This window comes from Pygocentrus nattereri, chromosome 3 (assembly GCF_015220715.1).
Source record: "Pygocentrus nattereri isolate fPygNat1 chromosome 3, fPygNat1.pri, whole genome shotgun sequence".
In the NCBI taxonomy this organism is placed as follows: Eukaryota; Metazoa; Chordata; class Actinopteri; order Characiformes; family Serrasalmidae; genus Pygocentrus; species Pygocentrus nattereri.
This window is the reverse complement of record NC_051213.1, coordinates 12,387,609-12,406,909: the sequence shown is the minus strand read 5'-3', so window position 1 is coordinate 12,406,909 and position 19,301 is coordinate 12,387,609. Positions and strand designations below refer to the sequence as shown.

The window sequence follows — 19,301 nt, the reverse complement described above, 5'->3', positions numbered from 1 at the left end:
ATGTTAAGCAAGGCCATTAGCAACCACCTCTAGTGCTTAACGATGTGCTCTTGCATTTCACTAAACTTTCCCTTTATTTCTCCACAACAACCCTGAAGCTGATAGGGATGTTGGGCTCAGCTGTCCCACAATGATCACAGTGCGGTTGAGCAACAGTTATAAATCTTTGCTTTTGACACTGAAAACCAGAGTCCTACTCTGTGGAACTAACATGATCCATTAGAGGACAAACTTGCTCCAATGTATAAACTATCATATCAAAACCTCTTAACTTTATATGTCTTCCCTTTTCCCTCCCATAAAAAAACACTCAGTTTGCATTCATTTCAATGAAATTGCTAAAAAAATGAAACCTCAGGATGTAACAACCCTTGGATTGTTTTATTTAGGCTTTTACGTATTTTTATTCTTATTTACTTTACATTATTTGAAAATGGTAGCTGTCTTTTACTGTGTACAAACATTTTAAGATAAATGAACAAATAGAACTCATATAGCAATGTTGATAAGGCCTGAATCTGAGCCACATCCAGCATTTAGGTACCTTGTGGCTCAAATACATTTATGGCATTTGGCTGACGCTCTTATCCAGAGCGACTTACAATTTGATCATTTTACACAGGGAGGCCAAGGTGGTGTTAGAAGTCTTGCCCAAGGACTCTTATTGGCATAGTGTAGTGTGCTTTCCCTGGTGGGGGATTGAACCCCAGTCTACAGCGTAGAAGGCAAAGGTATTAACCACTACACTAACCAACCACCACAAATACTGCATGGACTGACAACCCAGAAATGAGTCTGATGCAGGTGCTGCAACCCATATATTTTTTGCCTGTCGCATATTCAACCACATTTAAACCAGCGCTATCAGAATCCAGCATTTACTCACTTATGTCAAGCTGAAGGACTATACATCAGAGACTGTGGTCAGCAGCACAGGAGCATCACAAGGAACTGTACTTTCCCCCTTTCTGTTCACACTGTACACCTCAGACTTTCAGTACAACTCTGAGACGTGCCACATGCAGAAGTTTTCAGATGACACTGCCATTGTGGCTTGTGTAAAGGGAAGGGGTGGGGGGGTGTTGGCAGGAGGAGGAGTACAAGACCATGGTGAAGGACCGTGGGTGCAGTGGGAACAACCTGCTTCTGAACACTGCCAAGACCAAGGAAATGGTAGTGGACTTTGGCAGGGTTAGGCCACCCACACAGCCAATCTCTATTGAGGGGTTGAAGTGGAGAGGGTAATGACCTACAGGTATCTCAAGCTGCAGCTGGATGATAGGTTGGACTGGTCAGCCAACACAGACATCCTGTACAGGAAGGGTCAAAGCAGGCTCTACTTCCTGAGGAGGCTGATGTCCTTTAACATCTGCAGGAAGCTTCTGCAAATGTTCTATCAGACCATGGCTGCCAGCTGTCTTTTTTATGCTGTGGTGTGCTGGGGAGGAAGCATAAAAAGGAGAGACAAGATGCGACTGGACAAGCTGGTCAGGCGAGTGGGGTCAGTGGTCGGCGCAGAACTTGACTCTGTGGTCAAGATGGCTGAGACAAGGACACTACACAAACTGCTCTCCATTATGGTGGATGATAGCCACCCACTGCACACCATCATCATGGACAGGAGGAGCATGTTTAGCAGCAGGTTGCTGTCACAGATCTGCTCAACCGACAGATTCAGGAGATCCTTTGTCCCCAGAGCCATCAGGCTCTTCAACTCTTCCCAGGGGTCGAGCAGAGAAGGGTGGAGAGAGAGGAGGACTGAATCTGAATCTCATGCTTATCTTGTGTTTATCTATTCATCTGCACATATAAACAGCGTGCTGCACATTTCACACTTTCTGCATACCTCATTGCGCATTTTGCACATCTGGACACTAGACACTTTATTTGGTACAATATATGCACATATTTATTTATTCATTCAGTGTGGTCATTTTATACCATTAACTGTACATTCTTGCACAGTCATTATTGCACTGCATCTCTCATCTCAGGTTATAGATATTATCATAGATTGTTGTATTTTTCCTATTTGTATATATGCCTGTAGATAGGATCTGGTATATTTATTCTTGTTATATGTCTACACCCTTATTACTATTACTGTAAGGTGTTGTGTGTCTGCTACTGGCTGCTGAATTTACTTTGGGATCAATAAAAGTGTCTATCTATCTATCTATCTATCTATCTATCTATCTATCTATCTATCTATCTATCTATCTATCTATCTATCTATTAATTTTTTATACATGCCATTCTTTGCATTATTTAAAAGTTTACTAAAAGATGTTGTGCAAAAGACAGTGAGTCCCCCTCAACATCTAACATTGCTATGACTCATCTGAAGGGGCAGCTTCAGTCACTAAAGCCTCTTATTAGATATGAAAACCTCTTTTACATCAAGTGACTAAACAATTTGCTTGGTTTGACCAATGTTCCCAGAATCCATTTTGTTTTTGCTTGCTTAAAATTGTCCTTAATTCACATTTCGCCAATCATCAAGCATGCAGGTCTGCCCTGAACAAAGCTGGTTTATTATATAAATTATAAATATATAATTATATATTTATTATATAAATGTTCTTTGTGTGCTCCTTCTGAATCTTTTAGTCTGTTTGCACAAGAGCTACAGAGGCGACCAGATGGCCTGAGCTGAGATTTTGACAGACGTAGCAACAGCAACTAAAAGAGGCGGGACTTTCTCTGAATTTTGGCAAACAGTCTGTGCCGCGCGGCGAAGTTCGAGACGGTTCTTACCATTTCAGAGATACGGGTTTTATGACGTCAGCAGCATTTACGTCTTATATGTTTGTTCTCTGTTGAAAATGAACGAGTGTATCTGAGGCGTCAGAATGTTTTCGACCACAGAGGAGGAACAGCTCTCAGACAGATGTTCACTCTGCAGTCCTCGCAGTATAATAACACAAATTCAAGGGGGTCAGCGCGCGAGCTTCGCTGCTTATTCTGTTTTTTTCCCCTTCCAGAGTCGAAATCGACTGAACGGCACGCGGCACGCAGCCCTGCGTGTGAACACCATCCCAAAGCCCCGCATCCAGAAAACCCAGGGCTGAGCAACGACGACGCACGAGCGCACACAAACGCACGAAGAAACGCGCGCGCGCACGCACGGTCTTCCAGATTTGTTTTGGCGTTACGTTGACACTGACATCACGGCGGTCCCCGCTGAAGAGAAGAGAGGAGGAGGAAAGAAATAAAACTGGAGGAGGAAACGCGCGCGGCTCTCAGTCGCAGGCTGAGTGAGGAAGCAGAAGGACCGGCTCGGTTTTGCTGGACTGAGGCTGGAGGAGTCACATGACAGCAGCGGAGAGGCTGAGACTGAGGCTTACAGAGAGAGAGAGAGAGAGAGAGAGAGAGAGAGAGAGAGAGAGAGAGAGAGAGAGAGAGAGAAAGAGAGAGAGAGAGAGAGAGAAAAGCGCTTCGTCTCGGCTCGCACCGCCATTCCGTCTTTTGGGCCATAACGCATTTTTATTGCAACATTTTACTCCCGCTCGGTGAGTACATTTTCAATGGCCTCTTTTTTTGATAAGCATTCTTTTTTTGTCTTTTCGATTCTTTTTTTTTTCCTCCTTTCGCTGGTGTTTGAACGGTGAGATTTGAAGTGGTGTCGTTTTTCCAGTCCAAGTTTTCAGCATGCAGTGATTTCTGAGTCGTTGGTTTAATCGGTGCTGAGTGACTCTGTGGCCCAGTGATGTCAAATGATGAAACTGGTTTTTAAATCGCTCTGGCAACCCTTCCTTTTTTCCCCCTTTTTTGTTTCCTGTCGTAGACTTTTGCTGTAGCTGTGCTTTGCTCTGTATTTTGCGGTGGTGTTCATTGAGAGTTTTGTCGCCTTCGTGTTCCGGTGCACCGTCACCGACCGAAGCATCTGCTGCTTTCATTTCGTCTCTCTTTTCTTTAAAGGAGTCATTTTTATAAGCCTCCCCCTCGCTGACATTTTAACCTGAAACTTTTCTTGCAGCTTACTGATCACAGGTCTGTTTCTCTTTTTTTTTTTTTTTTTTTGTTTTTCTTTCATTTTTTTCGATTTCTTATACTTTTGCAGATTGCAGTGTGACATATTTTTTTGGATGGTGTCATTTTTGATAGAGTTGATGCAAAAATAAGTGGATGTTAAGTGAATTTGTCTCTCTGGGGAGAAAAAAAGATCGATGTGTTTTTGGTTTCCGTGCCCACGAAGATGAACAGACCAGTCTCCCTTTGCAGGTATATAAAGAACTAGACATGAAATTCCTACACTACATTTGAAAATTGCAATAAAAGCAAAGCCGGTTAAATGTTACTCTGTGGCTGATGTGTTCTTTTGCTATGGGGTTGTTGATCAGAGCACAGCATGAAAGAAGGAGCTGCACTTCAGGCTAGTTGACACATTTCATTTTGATAAGCATTCTGCTAGTAAACCTTCACAACGAGCACACAGATCAGGAGGTCAAGTGTAACTACGTGGCCCATCATTCGCCTTAAAAGTGGATTGTATGAGGGGTTTTTCAACAGGCTCAGACTGTGTGTCGTTAGATCCAGCTAAAATTAAGCATAGAGTAGAGCTCACATGTTTAAGGAACTCACAAAAATCAACAGTAAGTATGGTCTATGAATTTAGTGATGGTCTTGACTGGACCATGCATACACAGTCCAGTCAATATACAAGATATTTTTGTTTTTTCTACTGGCACATCACTGGTACAGATTTATGTTTTCAGCTTTTGGTGCTGGAGCACAAACCTGGACTCTCAACACTCAGCTTTTGACATGACAAGCTAATGACTCAGTACCATATTGGTATCTTAAACAAACTCTCCAGGCATGTAGACATGTGGCTAATGGAATGTACCTTGTTCAACTTTAAAAGATAATTATAGCAACTGTAATTTCAGCACAATTACCACTGATAGGCAGTAACTTCAGGACCACGGACAGCCACAAAACGGGGATTATGCAGTTTCAGCACCATGGACAGCTACAAAGCGTGGTCATGTGGTTTCAGAACTATTGGCAACTACAAAACGTGGCTGTGTAGTTTCAGAACCATGGGCAGCTACAAAACGTGGCTGTGTACTTTCAGAACCATGGGCAGCTACAAAACGTGGCTGTGTAGTTTCAGAACCATGGGCAACTACAAAACGTGGCTGTGTAGTTTCAGAACCATGGGCAACTACAAAACGTGGCTGTGTGGTTTCAGAACCATGGGCAGCTACAAAACGTGGCTGTGTGGTTTCAGAACCATGGGCAACTACAAAATGTGGCTGTGTGGTTTCAGAACCATGGACAGCGAAGACAACAAATTTTAGCTGAATTCTCTATACTAGTTATAGATCTGTTGGTTTTCAATATAGACTTTCATTGGAAAACTAGTAAAACTCTACTCTGATAACACAGCCTTCTATAAATACAATGCACCTCTACCTTACAACACAGTGTGTCCAAGATTAGGTATATTCATGTATTTGCCAAGCTAACCACAGACTTGTTCAAGTATTCTCTTTCTACACACCAGATTCTTTTTTACAAAAGTTTGGTCACTCACTCGCATTCATTCTCCAGCCAATTCATTTTGTCCTTCTTGTCACAGCGCAGTCACTTCCTGTACAGCCCTGTCCAAACGACTATTTTAAAAGATGCTCATTCTATTTAACATCTGTGTCAACACATTGTACGCTAAATTTATGAATGTGTCAGAAGTGGAGGTGTGAGAACAGTAGCATACAGAGACATTTGCAGGGTGGGTGTGCTGAAAGGTGCCTCTGCTGCGTTGATAAATGTCTCTCTCTCTCTGTCATCTCTCCAGCTGGGCGTTATGATAGCCAGCGTTACTTCCTGCAGTGTCGTCTCTGCCCTCCAGGCAATTTCCCCCGTTATCTGGGTCTAGCAAGCTTCGCACACGAGAGCTATAAATGAGCGCTGAGAAATATGATAGCTCATGTGTGAAGATACCTTTGCTCTCATGAATAAAACATTTGGTGGCGTGTAAAGACCTGTTTACACCGGGCATGTGGTTGCCATTAGAATAGGGCGTGTGCTTATGAGTGTGTGTGTGTGTGTGTGTGTGTGTCCACTTACATTTAGAAAAAAAGTAGCACAGAGAGCACTGTAACGTGTTCTGGAATGATAGATGTACAGAAGGCCTGCTGCTAGTGTACTAATTCTGAAACCTAGCATGTGTTTCTCTGAAGCACAATTATGAACACATGGTGACACCAAACACAATGCTGTGACCCGTAGGTGAACTCTGTTGTGACAGTGTGTTTGGTGCAGCTGACAGGTGTTGTGAAACTCAGTCTTCATCACCTGAAACATGTAGGTAGTATGAGGCACACTGCTTTATCAAGTCACCAAAGGTGGTTTGTAATCAGATAAGAATAAATCAAATGTAGTCTTCTATAAATGCACTGCCACAGTTTTGTTGTACGTAAGAAACTGACCAGTTTATCATGTAATGTTAAACAGTCTTATTGCATTATTGATCTATTTTAAGACATTTCTAAATGTAACTTTTATAATATGAGGTTAACTTGTAAACTCTACATAATATAGGGGTTATGTACAGATCGACTGCTTTCATTTTTATTATCATATGTTTAAACATGTATTTTTACGAATAAAAAAGGGAACACTTGCTACTAAAATGTATTGTAAAGAATAGCTCTGTAAATTGTAAGTCAATATTTTGGAAAATTTTTGGAAAAATGGTTAAATGTTTGTAAATAAACCACACATATACTGTATTTTAAAGACCAGTTTGCTGTGTGGAGAGCAGAGGTGTTACTTGCTGTACTATACAAACTGCCAGCAAAGGTATTAACACACACACCTTGTCTCAAGTAATATTTCATGCATAAATACTTGTCTTTAGCTAAATGGTTTAGTGGATTACACCACTGCCCTTCACCCCAAAGACTGAGGCTTGATTCTCTGCTTGGAACAGAACCAGGAGTCCCTGGATAAGACTTCTAATGCTATGTTAGTTACTCCTGTAACATAGTTAGACCGAAAGACCTTCTAGATGATTGTATCTTCCAATAGACATAAATGTAATGTTCATCATCATCATCATCATCATCATCGTTAACCGCTAGTCCAGATAGGGTCGCGGTAGCAATTGAGAGAGCAGAGAATCCCAGATGACCCTGTCCCCCACAACTTCCTCCAGCTCATTCCCGGGGACCCCAAGCCGCTCCCAGGCCAACTTTGAGATGTAATCCCTCCAGCAGGTCCTAGGACAACCCTGGTACACCCCCACTGGGAGGCATCCAGGGGGCATCCAAATCAAATGCCCAAACCACCTCAGCTGGCTCCTCTCAGTGTGGAGGAGTAGTGGCTCTACTCTGAGCTCCTCCCAGATGATCGAGCTCCTCACCCTATCAGAGTGTAGCCTGCCACCCTGCGAAAAAGGTCTTTTCCGCCACTTGCATTCGCGATCTCGGTCTTTTGACCATTACCCACAGCTCATGACCATAGGTGAGGGTCGGGATGTAGACCGACCGGTAAACAGAGAGCTTTGCCTTATGGCACAGCTCCCTCTTCACCACTGCAGTCCGGTACAATGACCGTATTACTGCTGCTGCCTGTCCCAGCCTGCGGCTGATCTCACGATCCCTCTTCCCATCACTCGTGAACAAGACCCCAAGATACTTAAACTCCTCCACCTGGGGCAAGTCCTTTCCCCTTACCTGGAGTGGGCATGCCCTCCCTTTCCGGGTTAAGACTATGTGGGCCCACCACCCACAAGGTCCAGCATGGGGGAGTGGTGCAGTGCCATATAGGCAGTGGGAGATTGCAGGGAGGCCCTTGGCTGTGGATTCTATGCATAAGTATACCACAGACTAAATAAACAACAAACTGACAAGATTTCTACAGGTTAGTGTGTATATTTGTATAAACGTCAGTGACCTTTTTGACCAAAAGACCATCACCCCTTTTGCTGAGTAAGACTAACCAGCTTCAAAAGTGTGTGTTGAATGTACTTCAAGTGCCACTTATCAACAGAAACCACAGCAATAGAAAGGTGGTGTGGGTGGATATTTATGCAATAAATACACTTGTTTGTGATAAAAGTTAAGGAGAGAGAGAGTTTAGAAAAAGTTACAGGAGAGAAGTTTAGGTTAAAAAAAACCCTGCCAACCATCCAACCAAAGTGCCTGTAGTAAAAAGCAGCCACCCATCACTCTGTCCTCATAGTGGCCTTTGGCAAGCCCATCTCCTCTTCATGAACCCCTTTCTGCTTTTGAATTCTTTCTGTTTTGATGTCTGAAACCTATGGGCTGAGGAGAGATGGTTCAATACTGTCTCATCAGGACTTCTTGTCAAGCTCAGCACCGTGCTAAAGGCTATTAAAAGCAGATTCAGCACAATCAAACCTTATGTTATGAATTTCAAATGATATCCAAAAAGCTGTTACCAAATGCTGCTTCAGTTCAGCAAATTCATCAAACGCGCTCTGATTCCATGTGTTCCAAAATGAATGACTCTCAGTGGGGATGCTTCTCTTCCAGGGCAGTCCACATGAGGAAGCGTGGCTTGAAGGCACTTCCTCTGGCATGGCCTGAAAGCTAAAACCCAGCTCCTCAGTGTCCTCCAAGCCTTCATAGCCACAGGGTAGCTGCCTAAGTAAAATGATTCGCTAGAATGTTCTTCTTTCAGATCCCCCCACCATCAAAGTAGCAGGATGTGTAGAACTGGAATCAAAGAGCGTTTGAACGGTGCTGTCTGATCTCTGCAAGCAGTGGGCATAGGGAGGCAATCTTATAGCTTCAGTAATTGAAACAAGGTCTCTTATTATCATGGTACAGTATGCGGAATGAAATTTTGGGGAGAGAATGACATTGCATAGTGCAGAAGGCCAGAAATTTGGCAGAACAAGTACTGGGTCTGTTTATTGGTCTGTAACATGCCAGTGCACATACAAGCCCTCTTTAGTTCCAAGAGGACTGACAAAAGACTGCTCTCATATCAGATTTTTTAAACTGTATATTTTGATCTGTATAAATAGAAATATGTTCCAAATTACTTGACATAAATTATTGAAAGTTAACATACAATAAAAGGACAATATCAAGCAAAGCTGAGCTTTTTTCCAAGTTTTTTTTTTTTTTTTAACAAAACGTTTGATGCAGTATAGAAACACTATTAAAATGCACAGTTCTCTCCCCAGTACATGCAATACCTATAAGCATTAAACACTTTTTTTTTTTCAATTTTACTGTCATTGTGGTCACAAAAAAACACATTTATATATAGCCACTTATCCAGCTTAGATCAGTTTAGCCCCACCTATTCATGTTGTTATAATAAAGAATGTTTCATTCCAGACTGGTTTTTGCATGATACAGGGCAACCGGAACAGAGCAATTTTTTTGGAAAATGGTCATATAAATGAATGATGACACAAACATCACAAGGAGACTTCATGGAAAATGATAAAAGACCAGAAAAAGAAAAAAACTGAAGACTTTTATCCATTCACATCCATGAATAATTGTTTTGTTTCATGTGAATGTTGAGGAGGTTGTTGTTTTCTTGAATAATTTACTGCAGTACTGGGGCAAAATCAGACTAAACAAAACTAAAATTTATTTTAAAGAATATTACACAGCAGACTTTACATAATTGCTTGCATATTGTTTCCACATTTGTTGTGTCCACTGTTTACCTTCATCACAGCTCCCATTCTTTTCAGAAGACAATTTTGATAGTTTTACATATATATGTATATAAATATATCCCTGCTGTTGGAACAAAACCAGAAGTATGTATCTCCATTTTTGATTTTTGTTGTTTTTCAGTTTTTGCCATAATTTGAAAATACCTGTTGAACATTTTGTGTTTTGTGTGTAAACTGTATGATGAATGGATCAAAAGAAATGGCCCAAAATTACTTGGGAACAAGTCCGGTTCCATTAAAGGTATTAGAAAGTGGAAGCTTTTAATGAATTATAAGACTCTAGCAATAGTGTCATTTTGGTACTACATAGGTACTACATTTTGGTACTACAACATTTTCAAAAGCCTCTTTAAATAAGCATGTACTCATATACCATACAAAGAACCATTTAATAATTCAAATAGTCATGTTTCATATATAAACATTGTTTTACTCAAGACCATGAAGAAAATTCTTTTTTAAGCATGTATGGGAGCCAATTAAAATCCATTCCATGTAGTTCTTCAGTGAAACAGTTTATTGAAAGTCACTGTAGTAGTCATGGTGAATTGACTCAAGGCTACATTTGTCATGTTTTATCTAATCCATGTGCGTCTAAGACACCTGTTGAAAAAAGTACATATAAGTATTTAGAGAGGATATTCAAGTGATGCCCAGCTGCAGACATTTCTTCATTCATGTGATTTTTTAAATTTAATTTTTCAGTGTTCACTGATTCATATTCAGCTCTTCAGTAAGATATTACACTTAGTATTTGTCCATGCTTATTAGAAAGGCCTGCTGGATTAGATGAAAGCTTGGCCTTGTGTCTCCTTTGGGACTCAGCAAAGCAGTCGCCTCTTCTGTCCCTTTGAACAGATAAACTGCTTACCTTCAGCGGGCCACATGGGGCCTTAATGAACATTAAGTACTTAGAGTTCCCTTTTCTGAGCTGTTAATTTAATAAATGAAGGGATTCTATTCTGTAATAATGATATTCTGGACAATTAAACTCACGTCTGAAGAAGAAGGGCAGTCTGAAAGGCTTTTAAGTGCCAATTATGTCAAACCATTTGAGTTATAATGTATTCTTAAAATGTGACCCATTCAATGGCACACTTTCAGTTGTATGTACAATTCATCCAAAGGAACTGTGTATTTCATTTTACCAATGCTTCATTACTTCAACACTTGTATCAGTTTCAAATGAACAATGCAATGAGATTATGAACTCAGGGACAGCAACTATGCCAGCATTTGTCTCTTAGATGTATTATTTTTCTTTGCTCGTGAATAACAGATTGAGTAGCTGAAATTACATAGAAGAGTCTGAGCTGAGAATACTTTTTGATCTCTGAAAGGCCAAAATCTGATAAATTATGTCTGAACGCTGTTCTTGCTAAGCCAAGTAGGTACAGAAAATGTACTTGTTTTTGTAGAGCCAGAGCAAATATAGTTAGTTTTGGTCAACATTCTTCCTTCATGTGCTGTTAAATATTTCAGAATCTAAGCCTTGTTTTAAAACACTGTTTAATGTATGACTCTATGAAGGTCATCACATATAATGAATGAGTGCCGGCATCCTCCCACTCAGCTCAGCTCAGCTCAGCTCGGAGATGCTACTGAAGTCTTACTGAACCTGCCGAATGTTCAATTAGGCCTGGAGCTCAAAAGAGAAGGCATGCAGTGTACCCTCCTTTCATGTAATATGTGTCTCACTGAGCCTGCACAGTGTCAAAGACAGAACTTTCTTTGGGCACCGTGTTTGACCATCTTTCATTTTTTATTACTCATCTGTCATTTTAGTGTGTGTGTGTGTGTGTGTGTGTGTGTCTGTGTGTCTTTGTGTGCATAAGACAAAGAAGAGCTCTTTATGTGCATGTGTGAAAAAGGAGGGACACAGATAGAGAGAGAGAGAGAGAGAGAGAGAGAGAGAGAGAGAGAGAAAGAGAGAGAGAGAGAGAGAGAGAGAGAGAGAGAGAGAGAGAAAGAGAATGAGTCAGAAACAGCAAATGAGAAAGTGAGAAAGACAAGAGTGAGAGAGAAGGAGAGAGAAAGTGATGGAGAAACTAAGAGAAGGAGAATGAGAGAGACAGAGAGAAAGGAAGTTTAAGAGAGACAAGGAGAAAGAGTGACAGAATGTGTGTGAGAGAGAGAGAGAGACAGAGAGAGACAGTGAGTTAGGAAAAGAAAGAAAGTTACAGAAAGAGAAAAAGAATGAGCAGCAAGAAAAAGAAGACAGTGAGACAGTGATAGAGTGAGAGTAAGAAAGAATCAAAGAGAGAGAGTTAAAGTGAGCATAGAGAGAGTAAGTGTTGAGAGAGAGAGCGAGAGAGAGAGAGAATAGCATTACTGAAACACTTTGCTGTGCTCCATTCAATTTGGAACTGGCAAATTAGGCAACACAGCGATCATCTGCTTTCTTTCTCTTTTGTGTAGGCAAATCCATTCAGGGGATTATTTTGGGATTGGTAAGAAGACAGGGAGAATCGCATTTGCAGCCATATTTAGTCTTCTTTATTCTTCAAACCTCATTTGCTTTTGCCTCTATTGTCGTGTAGTTCTGACTAGGGTCATTTTTCAGTCATTTCCCCCAGTAATCTGTAGATGCAATTTGATGCAGGAGTCCAATTTTCTTGGGCAAGAACAGTGACACACACACACATACACCACAAAACACAGAAGTGTATACACTTAAGATTAAGCTCCCACACCAGTATTTGGCAATTGCAGTGGGGGGCATGGCACAGGGGTCCTCCAGGGAGCCCTTAAGGCCCCTTACTTAGATACTGACACAATTGTACACCTAAGACTCTTATTTTGAACACATCATACCAGTTCGCTTGGTAGCACTGACGTCTATTTGTCTCCCTTTTATTCATAATGAATCTCATCCATGGTAACTGTTTTCAAATAGATCCTTTACAACATACAACAGTACATTTATTATTAATAATTAAATCTTAAACAGGTTGTCTAATTTAAAAGTTTCGTTTTAGATGCTATTGGGTGGAGTGACTTGTTTGAGAAATGACAATAGTGAGTAAACAAGGAAATAACATTGTGATTTTATTATCAATGATGTGACGTGCCTTTGTCACAAGCCAGGCATATGCAATAATTGGGGCTGGGCATTATTGAAAAACAGTGTCCAGCAGTTGGATTTCCTTTCTCCCACAGGGCAGAGGGCAATTAAAAAAAATTGTTCTGGGCACATCATGACGACACTCATGTTATGCCTATGTGCTGTAGTAAATTCCCCTGTTTATCTATTTACTTTTTGGAAGCATGTTTTATAGTGATCACTTGCTTGCTCCCTTTTATTTGTCACAATGCTTAGCCAATTGGGGGGAGGGGGCATCAATTTTTTCCTTTTTTTTTGCACTAGGACTCAAAAGTTCCTAGTAGCACTACTGACACATAACACATGTACACATACAAACACACAGCACAAAACATTCTGTCCACCTCCTGATCTATTAAAAAAAAGTTCAGTATTAATTCTGGATATAACACATTTCAACTGCTTATATCAGATTTATTTAGCTTCTGCTGCCACAACATAGCAGCATCTGTTACAGACATACAGTTGCATTAGTGCAGCGATATGCATCTCAGCCTGAGTATGTGTGTGTGGTGTGTGAGTGTGTGTGTGTGTGTGTGTGTGTGTGTGTGTGTGTGTGCACCTATACGTCTCAAGCTGTGTACCATGTACCGTTTATTTATTTCTAAGGGGAAGATATTTCTACCTTGTTGTCTATGGCAGGGCAGATTAAATCTTGATTCACTTCATGGAATCAATTTCACAGCCTATTTCAGCAGCATCCTCTCTCCAAGATCAAGCTGAATGTCATTTTGCACTGCGATTTGTCTCGCTTGGGATGCACAAGCTTTTCCAATGTATTTACCTCTCTCTGTTTGTCACATCAGCCTGTAGAAAATCTTCATTAATGCCAGTGATTTAGAGGCCACCTAGTGTTGCCGCCTAACTGCAGCTTGGCAGAATATTATTTGATATTCTTTTAGCTGCTGTGATTTTCTAGAGCTTTTTTTGGAGCAGAGAGTATGAATGTCTTTAAAAAGCTTGAAATCTACCTCCCTAGTTATCTCATTATCAGGGCTGTTTCTGAGAATATGAGGGCCCTAAGCGACATCCTACTTTGTGGCCCTTCTCCTCACTCACCCTGATGTATTCCTTTGCATGCAAGAGTAGAATTGTAGAGTGTTGGCCTTATCATCAGGAGATCATAGGTTTGATCCCTGGTGATGCTACAGGCATCCTATGAGTCTATGATAACATGATTGGCCTCACTGTCTCTGAGTGAGTAGGATGGCCCTCCCTCTTCCTCCCTTTGCTCAGCATGATGCTAGCCAGTGCAGGAGTCTGTTAGCTGATGTAACAGAAAGCGCAGTTATCCCACTCCTTCAAGGGTTTAGCTGTTCAAGGATTGCATTAGCAGAAGTTTGAAAAGATGCAATGATGCTTCATTTGACAATCATGTGTATAAATGTTACTATCAACATTTCTAGAACACTGAGTAAGCTACACATATCATAAGCCATATTAAGACCAATTGACAGTTTGCTATATTTTTAGTCGCACCTCTCTTAATTACTGTTGTTTTGTCCATTAAACTTTTAGCTCTTCAAGGATACATCTATTAAAAAGATTCTCTATAGGCAACAGGCTGACTGGCATTTATTTGAGTTTAAATATTGGAAACACTTAAACATAAAATACAGATGTGCCATAACATTTGCACAGGCCACATTTTAAGGATGTATCCTCCAATATGTTACATTTAGCAAATTAATTTTGTGTTAACATGTGCAGTAGTGTGTTCTCTGTAGAGGATGTGTCAACTTAGTTTATATAGTTATGCCTATATATATCTGCACATTGTATAGTTTACATAGGCTTTTTAAAATGTGGTACTGCTCTTACGCTGATGCATTTTGTCCACTTTAACTTAGAAACACCATAAACATTGAATATTCTGATAGGTATCTTGCATTGTGAACATTTTGAAGTATGTTTTTCCCATATTTCCATCCCCATATTGTATGCTGTCTCTCTCTTGCTCTACCATTTTGTTTTATTCTTCGCACTCCTTTTATTCCTTGTTCCTCTGCATTCCTAATCATCAGATTTTTAGCTGAATGCCTAAAGAAGTAGTAAGCGTAACTACCCGTCAGGTATGGGATGTGATCAGCATGTTCTCACTCATTATTTCTCTCTCTGATTGTGGAGCTGTGAAGGTGAGCACATTGATTTAGCGTTTCATCCTACACTCCCCTCGTTCCCCATCAGATGCATTTGACATGAATTGGTGTGTCATTTTCTTTGCCTCTATTCAGACTTTCCAAGCAGTGTGTAAGAAGATCCTGTAGCTGATGTAGGGAAGTGCTTTGATATCTGATTCTGGAAAAATGTTTTTATATTCCATGAATGGAAATATACTTTAACATGAGTTGTCCATATATAGCTCATGATGTATATGGAAAGCTCGGAATGTGATGCGCGGGTAGAGGCAATTGAACCGCATTTCATTCTGCCCACCAGAATCTCATAGCACTCTGAGGGTGTGTTTTGAAGCAGAGATTGCTCATAGAGCCACCACAGCAGGCACATGATGTATTTGACACATGGGCCATGCTCCCCATGCCGCTCCTGTCACTGAGATAACTGAACAGAAACAGATAAACAAAAGGTGTGGGTCTGAGCAGGTGGCGACCGCAAAAGCTGCTGAAGCAGAAAGCGGCGTATCCAAATTACCTCAGGGAGCAGATTACACTGGAGCGCCCCAGATGGGCCACATCAGCAGCAACATCCGCAACAGTAGCGAAGGTGGCTACTGGACTGGGCTCAGCTGGCTTTCACTTGGACTTACTACAGCCATTTGCTTCTAATGGAAGTGGCCACTGCTCAAACGAGTACTGTGGGAGGGCAAAGGCTAGGCTAGAGCACATGTGCACCAGTCACTGACCTGGGTCCACTTTCTCAGAAGTAGGCCTGAATAATGTATCATATTTTATTGTCATCATGATAAACATCCATATAAACTCCCTGTAAAGTGCTTGAGATAAAGAATAGCTGAGATTCAAAAAATCTTAAAGCTGTAAATAAGACATCAAATCACATGCGCTACTGGAGTGAACTGTTTTTGCACTCTAGATACATGTGAGGGGTTAAAGTAGAAACTCAAAAAGGCTACAAACTGAACATTCACAAACTGCTGGCAAATATATTTTTAAATAGACTTGATAAAACTTGGAATTTGATTGGTTTCATTGCTTAACTATTCTTTTTGATTAGATATACTTGCTTCACACCCAGACAGGGACATTTTGAAATTGTCTCTCTAATCACCTCACAAGTAACAACCAACAAATTTTTACACATTAATTTTTTTGCCGTCATCATGAAGTCCTGCTTAAGCACCTTGTGAAATCTTCACCCATGCTAAAAATAAAGATGCCAGAAAGGAGTTCTTTAGAGAGATGTCATAGATCAGAACTGCCCAAAGTATGGCCTGCAGGCCAGAGTTAGCCTGTGAGGACTAATGATTAGGACTGCTAGAAAAGTTCCTCAAACTCACCCTCCTCACCCAGTGAGAGACCATTTTTATACTATATGTACCGTATTAATTTCATGATTTCAAAATTGTATTTATTGTGTGCTTTAGTAACAAAATATGCTGTAATATGACAAAATACTGTTTTATGTGTAACCTAACTGCCTTATTTATTTATTTTATCTTTTTGACACTTGCTGCAATACTTCACTTGATTCCCAACTTTGGGAGATCGCTCCGTAGACTAACCTCTTTTGATTGATTTTGTAACTGAGACCTGTGGGTATGAAGAAGTTTGAAGAACCTCAGAGAACCTTTCTGCTAGAACTGTGCATCCAAGCCAAGAACCATCTAGACGTTCTTACAGTATCATATCATTAGCAGATGTTTTGCAAAAGCCAATCATCTAACAGAACGAGTTTTTCTAAAGTAACTAAATAGTTAAGGTAGAAAATTTTAGTTTTAAAGCACATGTAAAACAACATTTGAATCAAACAGGTGTACGTATATAATAACTTATAAAAGAACACAATTCAGGACAAATATAAACATGACACAGACATACAGCCACCCTAAATTTGTCAAAAAGTTAATATTCAATGATTTGTTTAATTAAGTTAGGGGAAGAGGAAACACATTGTTTTCCAGATGGTGATTTAGCCTAGTTCTGAACTACATGTCATTCTGAGTGGAGATTCTCCATTAAACAAAAAATATAGCCTTGGAGCAGGCTAAAAAAGGAGAATATCACTGAGTTTCAAAGATTCTGCATGATTAAACTGTTGAAATGCTTGGGTCGTTTGGAGTTTTTAAATACACCATAGAAAAACTTACAAAGACACATTCAGATAAAAATCAGACATCTAATAGCTCTAATTTAATTGCTCTAAAAGCTCCTCACAGAAAGTTACTACATAAAATAGGTATGAATGCAATCACTAACACACCCCTGAGATATTGTTTTATGAGTTTTGAGAAGGTTTAGGCTTAAAATGTATTTTTCTAAGTACATCCATGGCAGAGAAGTACATTTAGGCCCAGACTACCAAGTTATGGGCCTCGGGGCACAAATGTTTGGTGGGCCCTTACCTGGCTACATTTTTTTGGTGGTCAATGATTTTTCATGATGTCACAGCAAGTTCAACAAGGTTTATGCAGCACCACAGTGGCAGCATACTAACCACAATCTTGCTATATCACCACTATGAATGCATTTTTTTTAATCAAGACAAAACAGTAGTAAGATTATTTACGCATAATTGAGAATACAGATTTACATGAACCCAACAATCAATGCAACACTATAAAGAATGCATCTTCCCTTAATTTCCATGAACCAGAAAAAATTAAATGTGGATGTACATTGTGTGCATGAAGACAGAAAAAAGCACCAAATTTAAAGCAGTCTAGCTAAACCATACTGCTGAGGCGGGCATGGAAAGTGGCTCAGGCCACTTGCAGGATGTAATGAGGTGAAATCAAAACTTTTTTTACCACATTTAGAGCTAATTCACCATCATCTACATTACAAATAAATACTTGAGATCCATGTAGGTTCACTGGATTGAAAATGAAATATCTGCATTGTTAACAAAACAATCTTTGGTTCCTATCACTGTAAAGAAATCTGAGCTGTTAAATATACCATTTCACCTCAAATCACAATGAATGATTTTGTTTACATCTCAATAAACAAAAAAATGGAATTCCTTTACTTTACTTTCCCCTTTCCTTTAATCCCTGTCCAGGTGTCTGACCCCTAATATTCAGTGGGGAAGGCTACAATGACAGCAGCAAGATTGTAATTCTCTTGGATTAACCTCTGGGCCTTGATGTTATGCATAGTGATTTGTTAATTAATTTATATTTAATGTATCGCACCTTTGAATCCAGCTCTGGTTTTATTCCTCAGAAACTCACCACCACAACTTTTAATCCCATGGAAGTGTACAGCCTGCAGAACAATCTATTCATTTATTTTACTGTCCTCATTCATTTTCCCTTCAGCATTGATTTTATCATTTCCCATAAAGCTGCCCATGAGACTCCGTGTATTTCCACAGTGTAGAGCATTTTGAGGATGAAGAATGAGAGATGAAGGTGCAATATGCACATATGATATGGTAACCTAAATGATCTGATAACCCCAGTGGAGTCATGAGGTGTCATTTCCTGTCTGTCAGTCTGATGTTGTTGTGTGTTGTCAGAAGCGTTAGTTGTCATACGGCATCACCCTGATTTGTCACGTTGTGTCACCTTCTTGTCACGCTCTGTCCTAGACATTACTATCTTGACCAGATGTGGTGATGCTTTTTCTTTTTTTTAAGGTCATACTTTTTTCTCCAGGGTTGCTCCAAACATTGCTCCCATCAGAGACAAGAGCTTTTAGACCGGTCTCAGACCAATGTTACAAGTCAGAGCCCGATTAGCTCACACAGTTTCTCTCTGAACCCTCAGACTGGGGCCATCTCTGTCTTATCGGTCTTTGATCGAGCGTGACCTCAATTTCCTCTTACCTCCCCATGAGAAAATACCGGAATGGAAGAATGAAAATTGATTTGCATCTGTATGATTCCGATGTGCTCATGGAGCGAAAGCAGTGTTCATACACGGCCCCTTCGGGTGTGATCTTCCTCAGGGAGAGAGCTGAATGGTTGAATTGGAGCGTGCTGCCTCGATGACTATGGATATAAAAGTGTGTTGAATTGGCGACTGATTCAAAGCATCACCAAATATACTGATATATTTAGCCTGAATACAACTTGACGAGGGCTTTTTGATCTTTCACAACCCAATACTAAAGCAACGCTTTAGTTTCGCCGTAACCTCTAAGTGTCAGGTGCCCAATATGAGCTCAAGTCATGTCACTATTTCCACCATCCTGCAGTGCTGAGGGTTAAGCAGTTCATCATACTGAAAGTGACTTTGCTCAAATCTTCGAAGTGAAGTGTCAAAGGAGAGAGTATTGCTTACACCCGTTTCATCTTTTGACAACTGTCAAAACCTTTACAACAAAATATCATTAGATGGTGAAGAATGACTGATGAAATCAGCATAATACAGCTGTTGGA

General features: G+C 40.3%; 1 protein-coding gene across 2 annotated transcripts in view; it reads left to right on the top strand.

Annotated features, from left to right (window-relative positions):
- The first annotated feature begins 2,949 nt into the window (after positions 1-2,949).
- The window catches only part of LOC108431401 (RNA-binding Raly-like protein), a 193,068-nt gene continuing 176,716 nt past the window's right edge, over positions 2,950-19,301 (top strand). The window contains exon 1 of one of the 2 annotated variants that reach the window (XM_017704541.2): positions 2,950-3,512. Coding sequence is in view for 1 of the 2 variants with exons in the window: in XM_017704523.2 (XP_017560012.1) it covers positions 4,129-4,224 (96 nt within the window). In the remaining variant the exon portion in view is untranslated. Of the gene's footprint in view, positions 3,513-4,063; positions 4,225-19,301 lie in introns of those variants that run through there. The other variant, XM_017704523.2, reaches the window with a different exon arrangement.